Source organism: Cherax quadricarinatus, chromosome 11 (genome assembly GCF_038502225.1).
Source record: "Cherax quadricarinatus isolate ZL_2023a chromosome 11, ASM3850222v1, whole genome shotgun sequence".
Taxonomy (NCBI): domain Eukaryota; kingdom Metazoa; phylum Arthropoda; class Malacostraca; order Decapoda; family Parastacidae; genus Cherax; species Cherax quadricarinatus.
The window spans coordinates 46,685,054-46,702,031 of NC_091302.1; the positions used below are offsets into that span (position 1 = coordinate 46,685,054).

General features: G+C 38.8%; 1 protein-coding gene across 16 annotated transcripts in view; it reads right to left on the reverse strand.

The window, feature by feature from the left end:
• Positions 1-16,978, reverse strand: part of Itpr (Inositol 1,4,5,-trisphosphate receptor) — a 590,630-nt gene that overhangs the window by 165,863 nt on the left and 407,789 nt on the right. For all 16 annotated transcript variants that reach the window (XM_070084086.1, XM_070084085.1, XM_070084080.1 and 13 more), the window contains one exon: positions 11,565-11,758. In XM_070084086.1, the coding sequence (XP_069940187.1) occupies positions 11,565-11,758 (194 nt within the window). The remainder of the gene's footprint in view (positions 1-11,564; positions 11,759-16,978) is intronic.

Consider the following 16,978-nt stretch of genomic DNA (forward strand, 5'->3'; position numbering starts at 1 on the left):
ACAATAATTAACACTGAATACAGACAGGAGTGAATAAACTGGATGCAAAAGTAATGATCTGTTTCAGACAAATAATTTAAAGGATAACATGTAATAAATAAAATATATGACAGGATTCTATTGTTACCATCCCATTGTAAGTATAATAATAATACGCATACTAATACAGTGGACCCCTGCATAACGATCACCTCCGAATGCGACCAATTATGTAAGTGTATTTATGTAAGTGTGTTTGTACGTGTATGTTCGGGGTCTGAAATGGATTAATCTACTTCACAACATTCCTTATGGGAACAAATTCGGTCAGTACTGGCACCTGAACATACTTCTGGAGTGAAAAAATATCGTTAACCGGGGGTCCACTGTATCTTTATTTACTCCATGTGTGTTGTAAGAGGCGACTAAAATGCCGGGGGGAAAGGGGCTAGTAACCCTTCTCTTGTACAAATTACTAAATTTAAAAAGAGAAACTTTCGTTTTTCTTTTTGGGCCACCCCGCCTTGGTGGGATACGGCTGGTTTGTTGAAAATAAAAAAAATCTTTATTTACTACAATCACGGTGGGAGACAGCCGACTTGTTATAAAAAAAAAAAAAAAAAAGTACAAGGTATACAGGCCTAGCTGACATCAATGACATACTACTATATAGAAAGCCCCTTGTTATGCTGAGCATTTTGGTCAAATCAGGTCAGTTTTGTCCCAGGGTGCGACCCACTCCAGTTGACTAACACCCAGGTACCCATTTTACTGATGGGTGAACATAGACAACCAGTGTAGGAAACACGTCTGATGTTTCCACCCCTTCACCGGGAATCAAACCCAGACCCTCAACGTGTGAAGCAAGAGCTTTTGGCACCAGACCACAGGGCACCATAATTCTAAATGTAAAAACATTCCATTTTTTTTTTTTAACACGTTGGTCATCTCCTACTGAGGAAGGGTGACCCAAAAAGAAAGAAAATCCCCAAAAAGAAAAATACTTTCATCATCATTCAACACGTACACCTCACTCACATATAATCCTTACATTCTATTTTTTTTTTTTTCCAACAAGTCGGCCGTCTCCCACCGAGGCAGGGTGACCCAAAAAAGAAAGAAAATCCCCAAAAAGAAAATACTTTCATCAACACTTTCACCTCACTCACACATAATCACTGTTTTTGCAGAGGTGCTCAGAACACAACAGTTTAGAAGCATATACGTATAAAGATACACAACATATCCCTCCAAACTGCTAATATCCCAAAACCTCTCCTTTAGAGTGCAGGCATTGTATTTCCCATTTCCAGGACTCAGGTCCGGGTATATAAAAATAACCGGTTTCCCTGAATCCCTTCACTAAATATTACCCTTCTCACACTCCAACAGATTGTCAAGTCCCAAATACCACTCGTCTCCATTCACTCCTATCGAACAAGCTCATGCACGCCTGCTGGAAGTCCAAGCCCCTCGCCCACAAAACCTCCCTTACCCCTTCCTTCCAACCTTTTCGGGGATGACCCCTACCCAGCCTTCCTTCTCCTACAGATTTAAATGCTCTCCATGTCATTCTACTTTGATCCATTCTCTCTAAACGACCAAACCAAACAACCCCTCTTCAGCCCTCTGACTAATACTTTTATTAACTCCACACCTTCTCCTAATTTCTACACTCCGAATTTTCTGCATAATATTTACACCACACATTGCCCTTAGACAGGACATCTCCACTGCCTCCAACCGCCTCCTCGCTACTGCATTTACTACCCAAGCTTCAAACCCATATACACGTAATGTGTTGGTACTACTATACTTTCATACATTCCCTTCTTTGCCTCCATAGATAACGTTTTTTGACTCCACATAAACCTCAACGCACCACTCACCTTTTTTTCCTGTATCAATTCTATGATTAACCTCATCCTTCATAAATCCATCCGCCGACATGTCAACTCCTAAGTATCTGAAAACATTTACTTCTTCCATACTCCTCCTCCCCAATTTGATATCCAATTTTTCTTTATCTAAATCATTTGATACCCTCATCACCTTACTCTTTTCTATGTTCACTTTCAACTTTCTACCTTTACACACACTCCCTAAATTTTTTATTTTTTTTTTTTTCAACAAGTCGGCCGTCTCCCACCGAGGCAGGGTGACCCAAAACAGAAAGAAAATCCCTAAAAAGAAAATACTTTCATCATCATTCAACACTTTCACCACACTCACACATTATCACTGTTTTTGCAAAATTGAAATGATCACATCAGACAAACTGAGGGAGGTATCTTTGTTCTCTACCACAGTACTGTATTAATCAAGGAAATAAAATAATCTGGTTACCTACACCAGATATATCAGGGAGGAATTCTATTTCAACCAGTCAGACCTCAAAATCTACAGTGAATACCAAATTAGAAGCTAGTATTATTTAATTAAGCTTTGTAAAAATATCACTACTACAATTTCCAATAAAGTCTACTGAACACACGTACTTACAACTGTATGTACGGTAAAATACATCCATTCATTAATACTACATCACACTAGAAGAAAGATCCTGGATGTCTGAAAAAAGTTGGTTATCAAAATAACCAAATGCAAAAGAAAGCTCATCACTTTTATCATACATAAATTTTGCAATTTGTAAGATCAAGACATGACAGTGATACTGGGAAACAGCTAGCATGTTAAAAGAAAAAATGATGAGGTTTTTGGATTATGCCTAGAACCAAAGTAATTGAAAAAATAAGTCAAAACTAAGTGATGTGATGTAGATAACATAACATTTTGGTGAGGCACGACTAAGAAAAAAGGAGAGGAAAAAACAAAAATATTCCAGAATTCAAACATATAGTGTGGAACCTCGGTATTCGAACTTAATTCATTCCAGAAGGCTATTCGAGTGCCGATCCATTCGAGTACAGAACAAATTCTTCCCAACCAATTTTCTCTTGGTTGGCTGTTATCACTAATCTTCGTAGGCCCCATGGCGAGTTATTTATACAACATAAAAAAATACGATATAGTTTGCACCGAAGTTCTGGCAGGTCATGTTTGTTTGGTTGAGTGCTGAGCTTTGTTCGAGTAGGGAGCTGTTAGAGTACCGAGGTTCCACTGTACAGGAGGGCCCAGTTTTATGGCGATTCACTAATACAGACATATCAAATTATGACAAAAAATTTGTTTATACAGCTCCCGGATTTGCTATTACAGCATCCGTGTACCACTCTGTTTACATCCTCTGTGAGCTCTGCATCTGGAAACTTCTCAAAATTTCAAGTGTTTTAAAGTCACTGCGTATAATGTGTATGCTCTCATAATTCCACTTAATAAGTGCACCTATACCTAAATAAACTTACACACTGTGCTGGTGTGCAGGTACACATTAAAATCAGTGTCTCTCACTAGTGTTGAAGATGCAATAAGCATAATAATATTTTTTTTCAACCAACCAGCCATATCCCACAGAGGCAGGGTGCCCTAAAAATAAAATAATAATAACAATAATAATAATCACTCTGGGGTGCTTTAAATTTTGTATATGTTAACCCTTTCAGGGTCCGTCCCGTAGATCTACGGCTTCACGTTGAGTGTCCAAACCATAGATCTATGCCAAAATTCTAGCGCCGTCAAATTTAGCGCGAAAGCGCTCATAGGCCTACATGTGAGAGAACGGGTCTGCGTGGTGGGTGTGTGCCATAAACAAAAAATCTAGGCGCCCACATACCATTGTGGGGACGCCGGCTCAGTTACCCTTGTTCACCATGCCTCGTCGCAAGTCAGCTCTCACTCCCCGGAAAATTGGGACTCTCCTCTTCCTATCTGATAGTTCTGACACTGATGGAAGTGGAAATGAAGACGAATTCTACGGCTTTGATCAGTTAGTGACCGAAAAGAATGACCAGGATATCGATAATAGTGCAGAAAACCCTGACGATCCTCAACCTTCTACCTCCGGTGTGGGCACTCATGACTCACGGTCGGTTGTTCCTCAACGCAAGAGAAAGCTAATATTTTCGCGTGGCCAGGCCTCTGACTTCAGTAATGATGATGATAGTGACGTGGATTGTGATTTTATTGCGCTCGACGATCATTCGAGTAGTGATAGTGAGGAATCATATTCACCAGTGAAGCGTCGGTATGTTCGCCGCCGCATGCGCTCGGGTAGTGTACCCTATGCTGTGCCCAGGGGATGGAGTACATCCCGTGGCCCTACACCAGTTTTAGGTAGTGATAGTGAGGATGATGTGGCTATACTTGGCATGGATAGACCACAGGCATCAGTGGATGGTGGTAGTGGTGATGGTAGTGGCACCGCCATGCGTGACTCACCAGCCCACGTTGGGACCCACGCTGCTGACTCGTCAGTTCAAGGACAAAGCGGAGCATCAGCCACCAGCCCACCACAACCACAACCACCCGCACAACCAGCCTATGATGTCCAGTATCCACCAGCAAACCGTATGAGGGATTGGCAGCAAAATCCCAATTTTGTTCCCAAGCCTCACCACTTTGATGACTCTCAAAGTTGAATTCTACCTACTTGTCCCCTTGGAACCACGGCCAATGAACTGGAATTCTTTGAATTATTCTTTGACCAGCCATTGATGGAAACTATTGTCAGGGAAAGTAATAAGTATTTTGAGTACACCATGGCAAATACGATCATATCACCACAGTCAAGACTACACAGGTGGAAAGAGACGACTGTTGCAGAAATGTATTTGCTTTTTGCAACAATAATGCTTATGCCTCATGTCTATAAGCATAATATAAAAGCATACTGGTCCACAGATCGGCTAATTTCTACCCCGGTCTTCAGTGAAATCATACCAGTGAACAGGTCTATCTTACTCTTATGTATGTTGCACTTCTCTGACAAAACCAGGCCTGACAGAAGTGACAGGTTATACAAGATTAGAAATATTTTCATGTATCTCAAACAAAAGTTCAGCATATACTTTTATCCATTCAAGAATCTTGTAATTGACGAGTCTTTGATTTTGTTCAAAGGTAGACTGTCATTCAAGCAGTACATACCGAGCAAGAGGAAACGCTTTGGTATAAAACTGTTTGTACAGTGGACCCCCGCATAGCGATTTTAATCCATGCAAGAGGGCTCATTGTTATGCGAAATGATCGGTATGCGAATGAATTTTCCCCATAAGAAATAATGGAAATCAAATTAATCCGTGCAAGACACCCAAAAGTATGAAAAAAAAAATTTTACCACATGAAATATACATTTTCCTACACACAAAGAGAAGGATACATGCACAATAGTAGAGTAGTACATGCACAATATATATTGTGCATGTACTACTCTACTAAATGAAGAATAAATGACACTTACCTTTATTGAAGATGCAGCAATGACTGATGAGACACTGTGTCCTGGGAGTGCCTTTTCCTCCGGAGTACTGTAGGTCCTGTTTGGCATTTTCTTCCAGAACAGGCCTCATCACACTGTGTATGCCACTACGATTCTTAAATCTCTCAAACCAACCTTTGCTGGCTTTTAAATTCACCAATATGAGCACTAGTTCCAGGCATTTTCCCTGTTCACCTGGGTGTTAGTCGACTGGTGTGGGTTGCATCCTGGGAGACAAGATTAAGGACCCCAATGGAAATAAGTTAGACAGTCTTCGATGACATTGACTTTTTTGGGTTATCCTGGGTGGCAAATCCTCTGGGGTTAATTGTTTCTTGGTATTCTCAATAAGCCACACCAACAACGGTGCTACAGCAGCAGCAGCAGCAGCTGACAGTGATACAGCAGCAGCAGACGATGCTACAGCAGCAGCAGACGGTACTACAGCAGCAGCAGACAGTACTACAGCAGCAGCAGCAGCAGCTGACGGTGGTACAACAGCAGCAGCAGCTGACAGTGCTACAGCAGCAGCAGACGATGCTACAGCAGCAGCAGACGGTACTACAGCAGCAGCAGACGGTACTACAGCAGCAGCAGCTGACGGTGGTACAACAGCAGCAGCAGCTGACAGTGCTACAGCAGCAGCAGACGATACTACAGCAGCAGCAGACGATGCTACAGCAGCAGCAGATGGTACTACAGCAGCAGCAGCAGCTGACGGTGGTACAGCAGCAGCAGCAGCTGTACCACTAATAGTAGCGATGGTTGATTGGGGTTTATTATACAACCTGGCCAGCTCGGAGACACGCACTCCACTTTCATACTTATCAATGATCTTTTTCTTCATCTCTATAGTAATTCTCACCCTTATTGCTGTAGGGTTGGCACTAGAAGCTTTCTTGGGGCCCATGGTCACTTATTTTGCAGATAAAATCACCAAAAACACTGTAATAATACAAAATGTTCCGATTGTATGCTTGGATGTTACCGCGGAGGCTGGCTGGTAAACAATGCCACCGGCGGCACATGTGAGGCTGGCTAAGGGCGCACATTGGACGCATCTCGGACGAACACCGGTGAGCGGGTTTTTGAGCGGTATGCGAGGCAAAACTTTTGCGATAAAAGCGAGCGGTATGCGGATTAAACGTTATGTGATGCCGACGGTATGCGGGGGTCCACTGTACTCTGTGACTGTGACAGTGGCCTGGTGTTGGATATTGTTGTATACACGGGAAGTAAAACATTGAAAGATACCAAGATGTTATTGGGTATCTCAGGTGACGTAGTGAGAAACATGATGGCACCTTATCTTGGTAAGGGGCATACATTATATACCGATAACTGGTACACAAGCCCATTACTCAGTGATTTCATGCGAGTGAACAAGACAGATGTGTGTGGCACAGTGCGTTCTAATCGTAAACATATGCCCAGGCTCAACTCAGGTGCTCGTGGTGATGACGTGCAGGTGTTTACTGCCAATGACATCATGGCATTACGGTGGCATGACAAACGAGATGTCACATTGTTGACAACTATTCACCGTAATGAAATGCAAGACAGTGGCAAAGTTGATCGAGTGACTAATGAACGTATTCGAAAACCAGTGACAGTGATTGATTATACACAAAACATGCACTTGGCTGACAAATGTGACATGCAGATTGGTTTTGTTGACTGTGTTCGTAAGAGTTACAAGTGGTACATGAAACTTTTCTTCCATCTCATGGACATTTCTATGCTCAATGCATATAATATGTACCAAATAAAGACTGGCAACAGACCACCGTATGGTGAATTTTGTCTGTCTGTTGTCAGACAACTCATAATGAAGTACCAGGTAAGAACACCTGCTATACAACAAGGTCCTCGAATTCCTCAGGATATACCCAAGCGTTTGAGGAGGGAAGGTGATCATTTCATAATACAGCTTCCTTCAACTCAGAAGAAATTTGCTCAGAAGAGATGCATCGTCTGGGCACAAACAAAACGACGGCAACAAAGACGCAAGACACTCGGTTTATGTGTGAGGAATGTAAGGTGCCTCTGTGCATGGTGCCTTGTTTCAAGGAGTTCCACAAGCTCCAGCAGTTCTAAAACCATGTCCAGTGATTGTAAATATGTAAATATATGATAGAACATTAGTATTATACAAGATTTGTGCATGTTTATTGTAATAAACAACAGTGGTAAACAATAAAATGATAATAACTTTAGTGCTGTTATTGTGTTCAATACCACTAGTGAGTTTATATATATACATTATATTCAGTATTGGTCTCCCAGGCCCCAAATGTTAGTAGGAAAAAGAAAAAAATTGGAAAAGAAAAGAAAAAACTTAAAAAACCGCTAAATAATGTAATGTGCGTATGTGGAATTCGTCGATGTTGCCGCCACCACATCATTTCTGACAAACTTCTTGGCACTGTATCTCGGTAAGTACTGATCAGAATTTTTTTTTTGTCTTATTACCTTCACAAAAATATGCTCTTTAATTCTCTAAGAAAAAATAATTTTTTTTTTTTCAAAATTTCTTGGACACTGGGTGCAGCACCACTTCAGATTTTGGCCTTGGACACTGAAGGGGTTAATATAGACTTTTATTAATCAATCTATGTTATTTTTTCAAAATTATATAAGAAACATGCTACATATCACAAACACAATATGTACAAGCATATTAGAACAAACTGACATAAATATGAGATGTGGTAGCTGAGCAGCTTACAGGAATTATGGCAACAATTATGTTTTCTCTAGTCCAACACCAGAGTAGTTATGTACAATACAGTATTTTTTTTTTTTTAACAAGTCGGCCGTCTCCCACCGAGGCAGGGTGACCCAAAAAGAAAGAAAATCCCCAAAAAGAAAATACTTTCATCATTATTCAACACTTTCACCTCACTCACACATAATCACTGTTTTTGCAGAAGTGCTCAGAATACAACAGTTCAGAAGTATATACATATAAAAATACACAACATATCCCTCCAAACTGACAATATCCCAAATCCCTCCTTTAGAATGCAGGCATTGTACTTCCCATTTCCAGGACTCAAGTCCGGCTATATAAAAATAACCGGTTTCCCTGAATCCCTTCACTAAATATTACCCTGCTCACACTCCAAAAGATCGTCAGGTCCCAAATACCATTCATCTCCATTCACTCCTATCGAACATGCTCATGCACGCCTGCTGGAAGTCCAAACCCCTCACCCACAAAACCTCCCTTACCCCTTCCTTCCAACCTTTTCAAGGACGACCCCTACCCCGCCTTCCTTCCCCTACAGATTTAAACGCTCTCCATGTCATTCTACTTTGATCCATTCTGTCTAAATAACCAAACCACCTCAACAACCCTTCTTCAGCCCTTTGATTAATACTTTTATTAACTCCACAACTTCTTCTAATTTCCACACTGAATTTTCTGCATAATATTTACACCACACATTGCCCTTAGACAGGACATCTCCACTGCCTCCAACCGCCTCCTCGCTGCTGCATTCACAACCCAAGCTTCACACCCATATAAGAGTGTTGGTACTACTATACTTTCATACATTCCCTTCTTTGCCTCCATAGGCAACATTTTTTGTCTCCACATATACCTCAATGCATCACTCACCTTTTTTCCCTCATCAATTCTATGATTAACCTCATCCTTCATAAATCCATCCGCTGACACGTCAACTCCCAAACATCTAAAAACATTCACTTCTTCCATACTCCTCCTAACCAATTTGATATCCAATTTTTCTTTATCTAAATCATTTGATACCCTCATCACCTTACTCTTTTCTATGTTCACTTTTAACTTCTACCTTTACATGCACTCCCAAACTCGTCCACTAACCTTTGCAATTTTTCTTTAGTCTCTCCCATAAGCACGGTATCATCAGCAAAAAGCAACTGTGTCAATTCCCATTTTGTATTTGATTCCCCATAATTTAATCCCAACCCACTCCTGAACACCCTAGCATTTACTTCTTTTACAACCCCATCTATAAATATATTAAACAACCATGGTGACATTACACATCCCTGTCTAAGACCTACTTTTACTAGGAAGTATTCTCCCTCTCTTCTACACACCCTAACCTGAGCCTCACTATCCTCAAAAAACTCTTTACAGCATTTACTAACTTACCACCTATTCCATATACTTGTAACATCTGCCATATTGCTCCCCTATCCACTATCATATGCCTTTTCTAAATCCGTAAATGCAATAAAAACTCCCCTACCTTTATCTAAATACTGTTCACATATATGCTTCAATGTAAACACTTGATCTACACATCCCCTACCCACTCTAAAACCTTGCTCATCCACAATCCTACATTCTGTCTTACCTCTAATTCTTTCAATTATAACCCTACCGTACACTTTTCCTGGTATACTCAGTAAACTTATTCCTCTATATTTTTTACAATCTCTTTTGTCCCCCTTCCTTTTACATAGAGGGACTATACATGTTCTCCACCAATCTCTAGGTACCTTCCCCTCTTTCATACTTTTACTAAACAATAATACCAACCACTTCAACACTATATCCCCCCCTGATTTTAACATTTCTGTCATGATCCCGTCAGTTCCAGGTGCTTTACCCCTTCATTCTACGTAATGCCTCACGCACCTCCCCCCACACTCACATCCTGCTCTTCTTCACTCCTAAAAGATGGTATACCTCCCTGGCCAGTGCATGAAATTACCGCCTCCCTTTCTTCGTCGACATTTAAAAGTTCCTCAAAATATTCTCGCTATCTACCCAAAACCTCCATCTCCCCATCTACTAACTCCCCTACTCTGTTTTTAACTAACAAATCTATTCGTTCCCTAGGCTTTCTTAACTTGCTTAACTCCAAATTTTTTTCTTATTGTCATTAAGATTTCTTGACAGTGCCTCTCACACTATCATCTGCTCTCCTTTTGCACTCTCTCACCACTTTCTTCACCTTTCTTTTACTCTCCATATACTCTAATCTTCTTATAACACTTCTGCTCTGTAAAAACCTCTCATAAGCTAACTTTTTCTCTTTTATCACACCCTTCACTTCATCATTCCACCAATCACTCCTCATTCCTCCTGCACCCACCCTCCAATAACTACAAACTTCTGCCCCACATTCTAATACTGCATTTTTAAAACTTTTCCAGCCCTCTTCAACCCCCACCCCCCACTACTCATATTTGCACCAGCCCACCTTTCTGCCAATAGTTGCTTATATTTCACTCGAACTTCCTCCTTCCTTAGTTTAGAAACTTTCATTTCTCTCTTACTTACTGTTGCCATTTTCCTTTTGTCCCATCTACCTCTTACCGTAACTGTAGCTACAACTAGATAATGATCCAATATATTCGTTGCCCCTCTATGAACATGTACATCCTGAAGCCTACCCATCAACCTTTCATCCACCAATACATAATCTAACAAACTACTTTCATTACATCCTATATCACATATTGTATATTTATCCTCTTTTTCATAAAATATGTATTACTTATTACCAAACTTCTTTCTACACATAGTTCAATTAATGGCTCCCCATTTTCGTTTGCCCCTAGCACCCCAAATTTACCTACTGGTACCTCTAATAATAACAACAACAACAATAATAATAATAATAATAATAATAATAATAATAATAATAATAATAATAATAATAATAATAATAATAATATTTGTCATGACCCTGTCAGTTCCACAGGGAGCAGAAAAGAATTCTTTCTCTGTAAGCCATGTGTCATAAGAGGCAACTAAAATGCTTGGAGCAAGGGTCTATTAACCCTTTCTCCTGTATGAATTACCAAATTTAAAAAGTAAACCTTTCATTTTTCTTTTTAGGTCACCCTGCCTCAGTGGGATATGACCAGTTCGTTGGAAAAAAAAAAAAAAGGCTGTTAGGCACTTTAAATGCCCTGAGATTTGCCTTACGGTGATTTCCGCTTTGCGGCAGTAGCCTGGAACCTAACCCGCCATATAAATGGTGTCCTCCTATAAATAAACATTCAAATAATACTAATTTACATACACAAAATGACAACCTTGTTCACACCTTTATATACAATACAGATAGCAGAAAATTATTATATGTATTGCAAATAAAATTCTAATCTACAATGCTTAATCAACAGCTGTCTATTATTTACCTTATTGTTTCTAATTCAGAAGGAAAAGCTTTTATTAAACACAACTGTACACAATTACCTAGAAATAAAGCCACCATTTTTACACTTTATGCTAGCTTCACTGTCCGGTCTGAACAGCTTATGTGGCTGATAAAGAATGTCCACCAGGACCGAAAGTTCTGCTGAAACCAGTGGGCGGAGCTCTGCCTCAAGAACTGACACTACAGAGTTGAAGTCTTGCTCAATGACTAGGTGATCCATGCGCCCAGACAGCTGTCAAAACAGACAAGCAATATTAGGTGCCACAATCAAATGAGGTTTTACACATTCATTAACTGGAATTACATATAACAGTGATTTTTATTAATTAAGAACTCTTCTATTATTTAGGTAGTGGTAAATGGAACATGTGACCATTTATGATTTCAATGTAAGCTAAATGATAATATATTACTCATAGCAAATATGAAAATATCATTTTTACCAAGAACTTCTACTACTGTATTAATATAGAAGGCAAACTAGTTACTTTAATCTTTCATATATCTGGAAGTGGAAAGGCAGCTGAAATGCATACTTTAGGAAATAAAATTGCCAATATATATATAAGACCTATATTAGTAGAAAGGCTCAATACAGTAGTAAATATATTACTCAGGCTTAAACACAACAAAATATTTACTGTGCTTCATTACAAACTGGATAAAAGCAACATAATATATATAATTATAGTTTTTTACTGGTTCAGATTAATGACCTGACTCTCATTTCAGTAACTAGAATGTACTTACCATAAAATTTATTTATATTGAAGACAATAAAAAACTGGAAAAATTCTACAAATTATAGTACAATAGTTTAAAAAGATAAAATAGATTCAATGGATGCTCAATTATCCAGCCTTTGTTCATGCGGAATCATGGTAGGCTGCCCAATTTGCAGTTCATTTAAAAATGACCCATTAGTCTGCCTATTTGTTAATTGAAAGGAAGTTGCAGCAAAATTCCTAAAAGCAGTGATCACCTAACAAAATAATACAAAAAGTGATATTAACTAAGGTAAGACTAATCAAATTTTAATAAAAAAAATTTTTTAACACGTCAGCTGTTTTCCACCAAGGCAGGGTGACCCAAAAAGAAAGCAAGGAAAAAATTTACACAATCATTTTCGACGCTTTCACCATCATACATAATCACTGTCTTTGCAGAGGTGCTCAGATACGACAGTTTAGATGTCCCTCCAAACAGCCAGTATCCCAAAACTCTCCTTTAAAGTGCAGGCATTGTACTTCCCACCTCCAGGACTCAAGTGCAGCTAGAGGGTTTCCCTGAATCCCTTCACAAAATATTACCCTGCTCACACTCCAACAGCTCATCAGGTCCCAAAAATCATTTGTCTTCATTCACTCCTATCTAACATGTTCATGCGCACTTGCTGGAAGTCCAAGCCCTTCGACCACAAAACCTCCTTTAACCACTCCCTTCAACCTTTCCTAGGATAACCCTTACCCCGCCTTGCTTTTCCTACAGATTTATATGCTCTGCAAATCACTGTACTTTGTTCCATCCTCTCTAAATGACCAATCCACCTCAACAACCCCTCTTCACTTTTCTGACTAATACTTTTAGTAAGTCTCACACCTCCTAATTTCCACACTATGAATTCTTTGCATAATATTTACACCACACATTGCCCTTAGACACGACATCTCTACTGCCTCCAGCCTCTTCCTTGCTGTAACATTTACAACCCATGCTTTACACCCACATAAGAGCACTGGAACCATTTTACTCTCGTACATTCCCTTCTTTGTCTCCATGGATAATGTCTTTCGTCTCCACAGATGCCTCAATGCACCACTCACCCTTTTTCCTTCATCAGTTCTATGGTTAACCTCATCCTTCATAAACCCATCCGCTGACAGGTCAACTCCCGAATATGTGAACACATTCACTTCTTCCATACTCCCTCCCTCCACTGTGATATCCAGTTTTTCTTTACTTAATTCATTTGATACCCTCATCATCGTAGTCTTGTCTATGCTCACTTTCAACTTTCTTTATATCTCAGTGTATTAGCTCTCTCTCTCCCTCTCTCACATTCACCCTTCACACACACTCCTGCCTCTCCCTCCCCTTTTTCGGCCCATAAAGAGCAAAATTTTGATGCCTTTAACACCCTAACTCCTTTTATTTGAGATAACTGAGCAACCACTTGTTGACAAATCAATTTCAATGTGAATAGATTCAAAGTGAGTGTTAATTTTTACTTTCAACAATATTACCTTCCTGATATTTAAATGCAAGCATTATACTATTACAGTACATTACAATATTAGATGTGTAATTAAAAATAAATATACAGTACACTACACATTATGAGAATATCCCTTCAGGTATAGAAATTACAAAATTCTTAAAATAGGTTTATTGAGGTCAGGTATCATAAGAAGTGTTCACAGGTCAGTAAGTGACACACACATAAATTAATAACAAGATTTTCTGGTGGTTGCATGCAACATGAATTTTTGTAAGAGACTGAATAGAATGTGGAGAAAGTAAATTCATATTCAAAAAGATTACAGTATAAAACATTATAGAATTAGAGCCCACACAAAAATACAAAGGAAAATATACCAACTACTAAAAGAAAATAGGATATAACCAGATGATGGAAGCTCAGAAAATATAGAAACTGGTATAAATCAATAATGAATAAGAACTTCATGAATGTAGTCAGGCATAGAATTTTTTTTTTTTTTTGACAAGTGCAGCCTCTCCTCACTTAACCCTTTCACTACTGAGATCCGTGCTCACAAACTTGCTCTCAATGTTTAAGAAAGAAAAGTGAAATGACAGAGAATCTTTTTCCGATGATAATGACACCAAAAGTACGAAATTTGAAGGAATACTTACGGAATTATGCCCTTGCGAATTTAGCGGTCTTGGCAATATATACGCATTAGTGAATTCACCCTATTTTCGGCCAATTCCACTGTGCCAGTCGACCAAACCCACAGCTATTTCGCTAGAACTCCATTTGTTTTATCGATTGAGTACAAGAAACAGCCCATTCAGTGATTTCAACTACCCAATAAAGTGGTTAGAAATTGGCAATTTGGCCAATTTCACACAAATATGAAAAGATGCCAATTTCAAAATAGGGTCCGGAATAAAAAAGACAGACATTCCTGGCACTAAAATAACATTTTCTCTGTTCATTAGTCATGTCTCCAGGCACTTCTTACATATATGTATATTACTCTTGCTTTCAATTTTGAATTTTTATTCTAACAAAAAATAGAAGATTTACTGTTATGAAGACTATTGCATTATTGTAAAAATAGTATAAATAATATCAGCGCACTTGTGAAAGAATATTAGACTCACCAGTTGACGCATATTGGATGTGTGGTGTGATTTGTTTACTACTGAACATTGGCAAAAATAAAAAATTTCCTCTATTTTGAGCTCAATTTCAAAGTACTTTTCATCATGAAAGCAATCAAAATCATCTCTATTTCTGTAATATATCTTCCATTCTATCAAACGAGACCAAGAAAACGAGATCACAACCATAAATACCACAAGAAAATATACTGCAAAGTCACTGTTTTACACCAAAAACACGGATGGAGTTTTTATTTTTCATTATGCACTGCATGCTGCAGGATTTTTTTTTATACTGTGCACAGTGATCATGCAGACCCATTCTTTCATATTACCAGCTTTCTTCCACCAGATTTGAAGGTGCTAGAATTTTGACGTATAAATACGGGACTGACACTGGCTATCAAGCTGTACATATAAGGGACCGACCCTGAATGAGTTAATACAGCACCAACACTGGCTTGTAAGCCATACTAATACGACATCGACAGTGAAATGGTTAATGAAGGAATTCTGTTTGTGTCAACCATCTCTGATATTGTTTTAATGTCACCTTCACACCATTTATAACATTTCTGGTATATTTTTAAATGTTTATACAGTATTGTACTGTATATAGTAATAAACAGAATAGAGCAAATCAGCTCTCATATACATTATTTAGGTATGCACACTGATCAGTGAGCCTGTCGTAAGTCCGGGCCATCGGTAAACGAGTATGTTGGTAAGTGAGGAGAGGTTGTAGTAGAAGAGGTGCAAGAAATGTGAATCCTATTAAATAGCCTCTCCTCACTTAACGACGAAGTTAGGGGCCTAAGACCCTGTCAGTAAACGATTTCATCACTAATCGAGGAATCACCCCTTACGGACACTTCAAAAGTGTCACCACCCAAAATTAAAACATTCAGTTTTATCCCTCCTGGCCCTCCACCCTTCAATACCTCTCTATATAATGTCAGTTTTTATTAATTTGTGCATCTTTATCATGCTTCTATGCTATTTATGTTATACCTAATATTATTCTGGAATAAATATGATAGGTAGATAACCTTTACAGATAGTAATAATATAATCATACAATATTTTATAGTGCGGTGCACTTACAAGTCCATACATCATGGTGAAGCATGAGTTACTGAGAGAGACTGCTGGTGCCTTCTCCCTCTCTCTCTCATATAGCCCTGCACACCCTCCAATACCTCTCCATATGTCAGCTTTTATTAATTTGGGCGTCTTTATCATGCTTCCACTGCCCAGTTATTATGGCCTGAAATCCTGTCGATGCTTTCACTGCCTCTTTCACTCTATCTCTATCATTCAAAATAGTGGGAATAGTAGAATGTGCCAGCTTCAAGTCATCAGCTATCACTTGCACTTCCTAATCAGCTTCATACTAGTTTATAATCTTCATTTTCACCTCAAGATTGAGAACCTTCCTTTGTTTCTTGGCGCTTCCTTGAGGTGACATCAAGATCTTCATTTCCGCTGACATCTTGTACTATGGGATGCACAATAAAGTGCAAATTTGAACAAATATGTAGTCTTGGAGACAGTGAAAGCTAGTGTATTCGGTTGTAGGAAGCAGACTAAGATACTTGATGCTGAGATGCTGCACTGCCTGTTTCCATGACCCAAGTTCTCATATGACATAAAATCCTAATAATAATAACAATCAAATACTACTACTAATAATTTAATAATAATCGTAAAAACATAAATAATCGCTCTGGAGTGGTTTAACCCTTTCAGGGTTGAGAGGTCCTCTCCTAAACTTGTTCTCAGGGTCGAAAATTTTTCGGAAAAAAAAAAAAAAACTTAGTTTTTTTTATGAAAAGATAGAGAATCTTTTCCCAATCATAATGACACCAACAGTATGTAATTTGATGGAAAACTTACAGAATTATCCTCTCGCAAAGTTAGCAGTCTCGACGGTGTTTACACATCAGCGATTTCGCCCACTTTGATCCCTATTTTTGGCCAATTCCCATGTACTAGTTGACAAAAATCATAACTATTTCGCAAGAACTCCATTTTTTCTATCGAATATGTACAAAAAACCACCCATTTACTCATTTCAACTATCCAATAAAGTGGTCAGAAATTA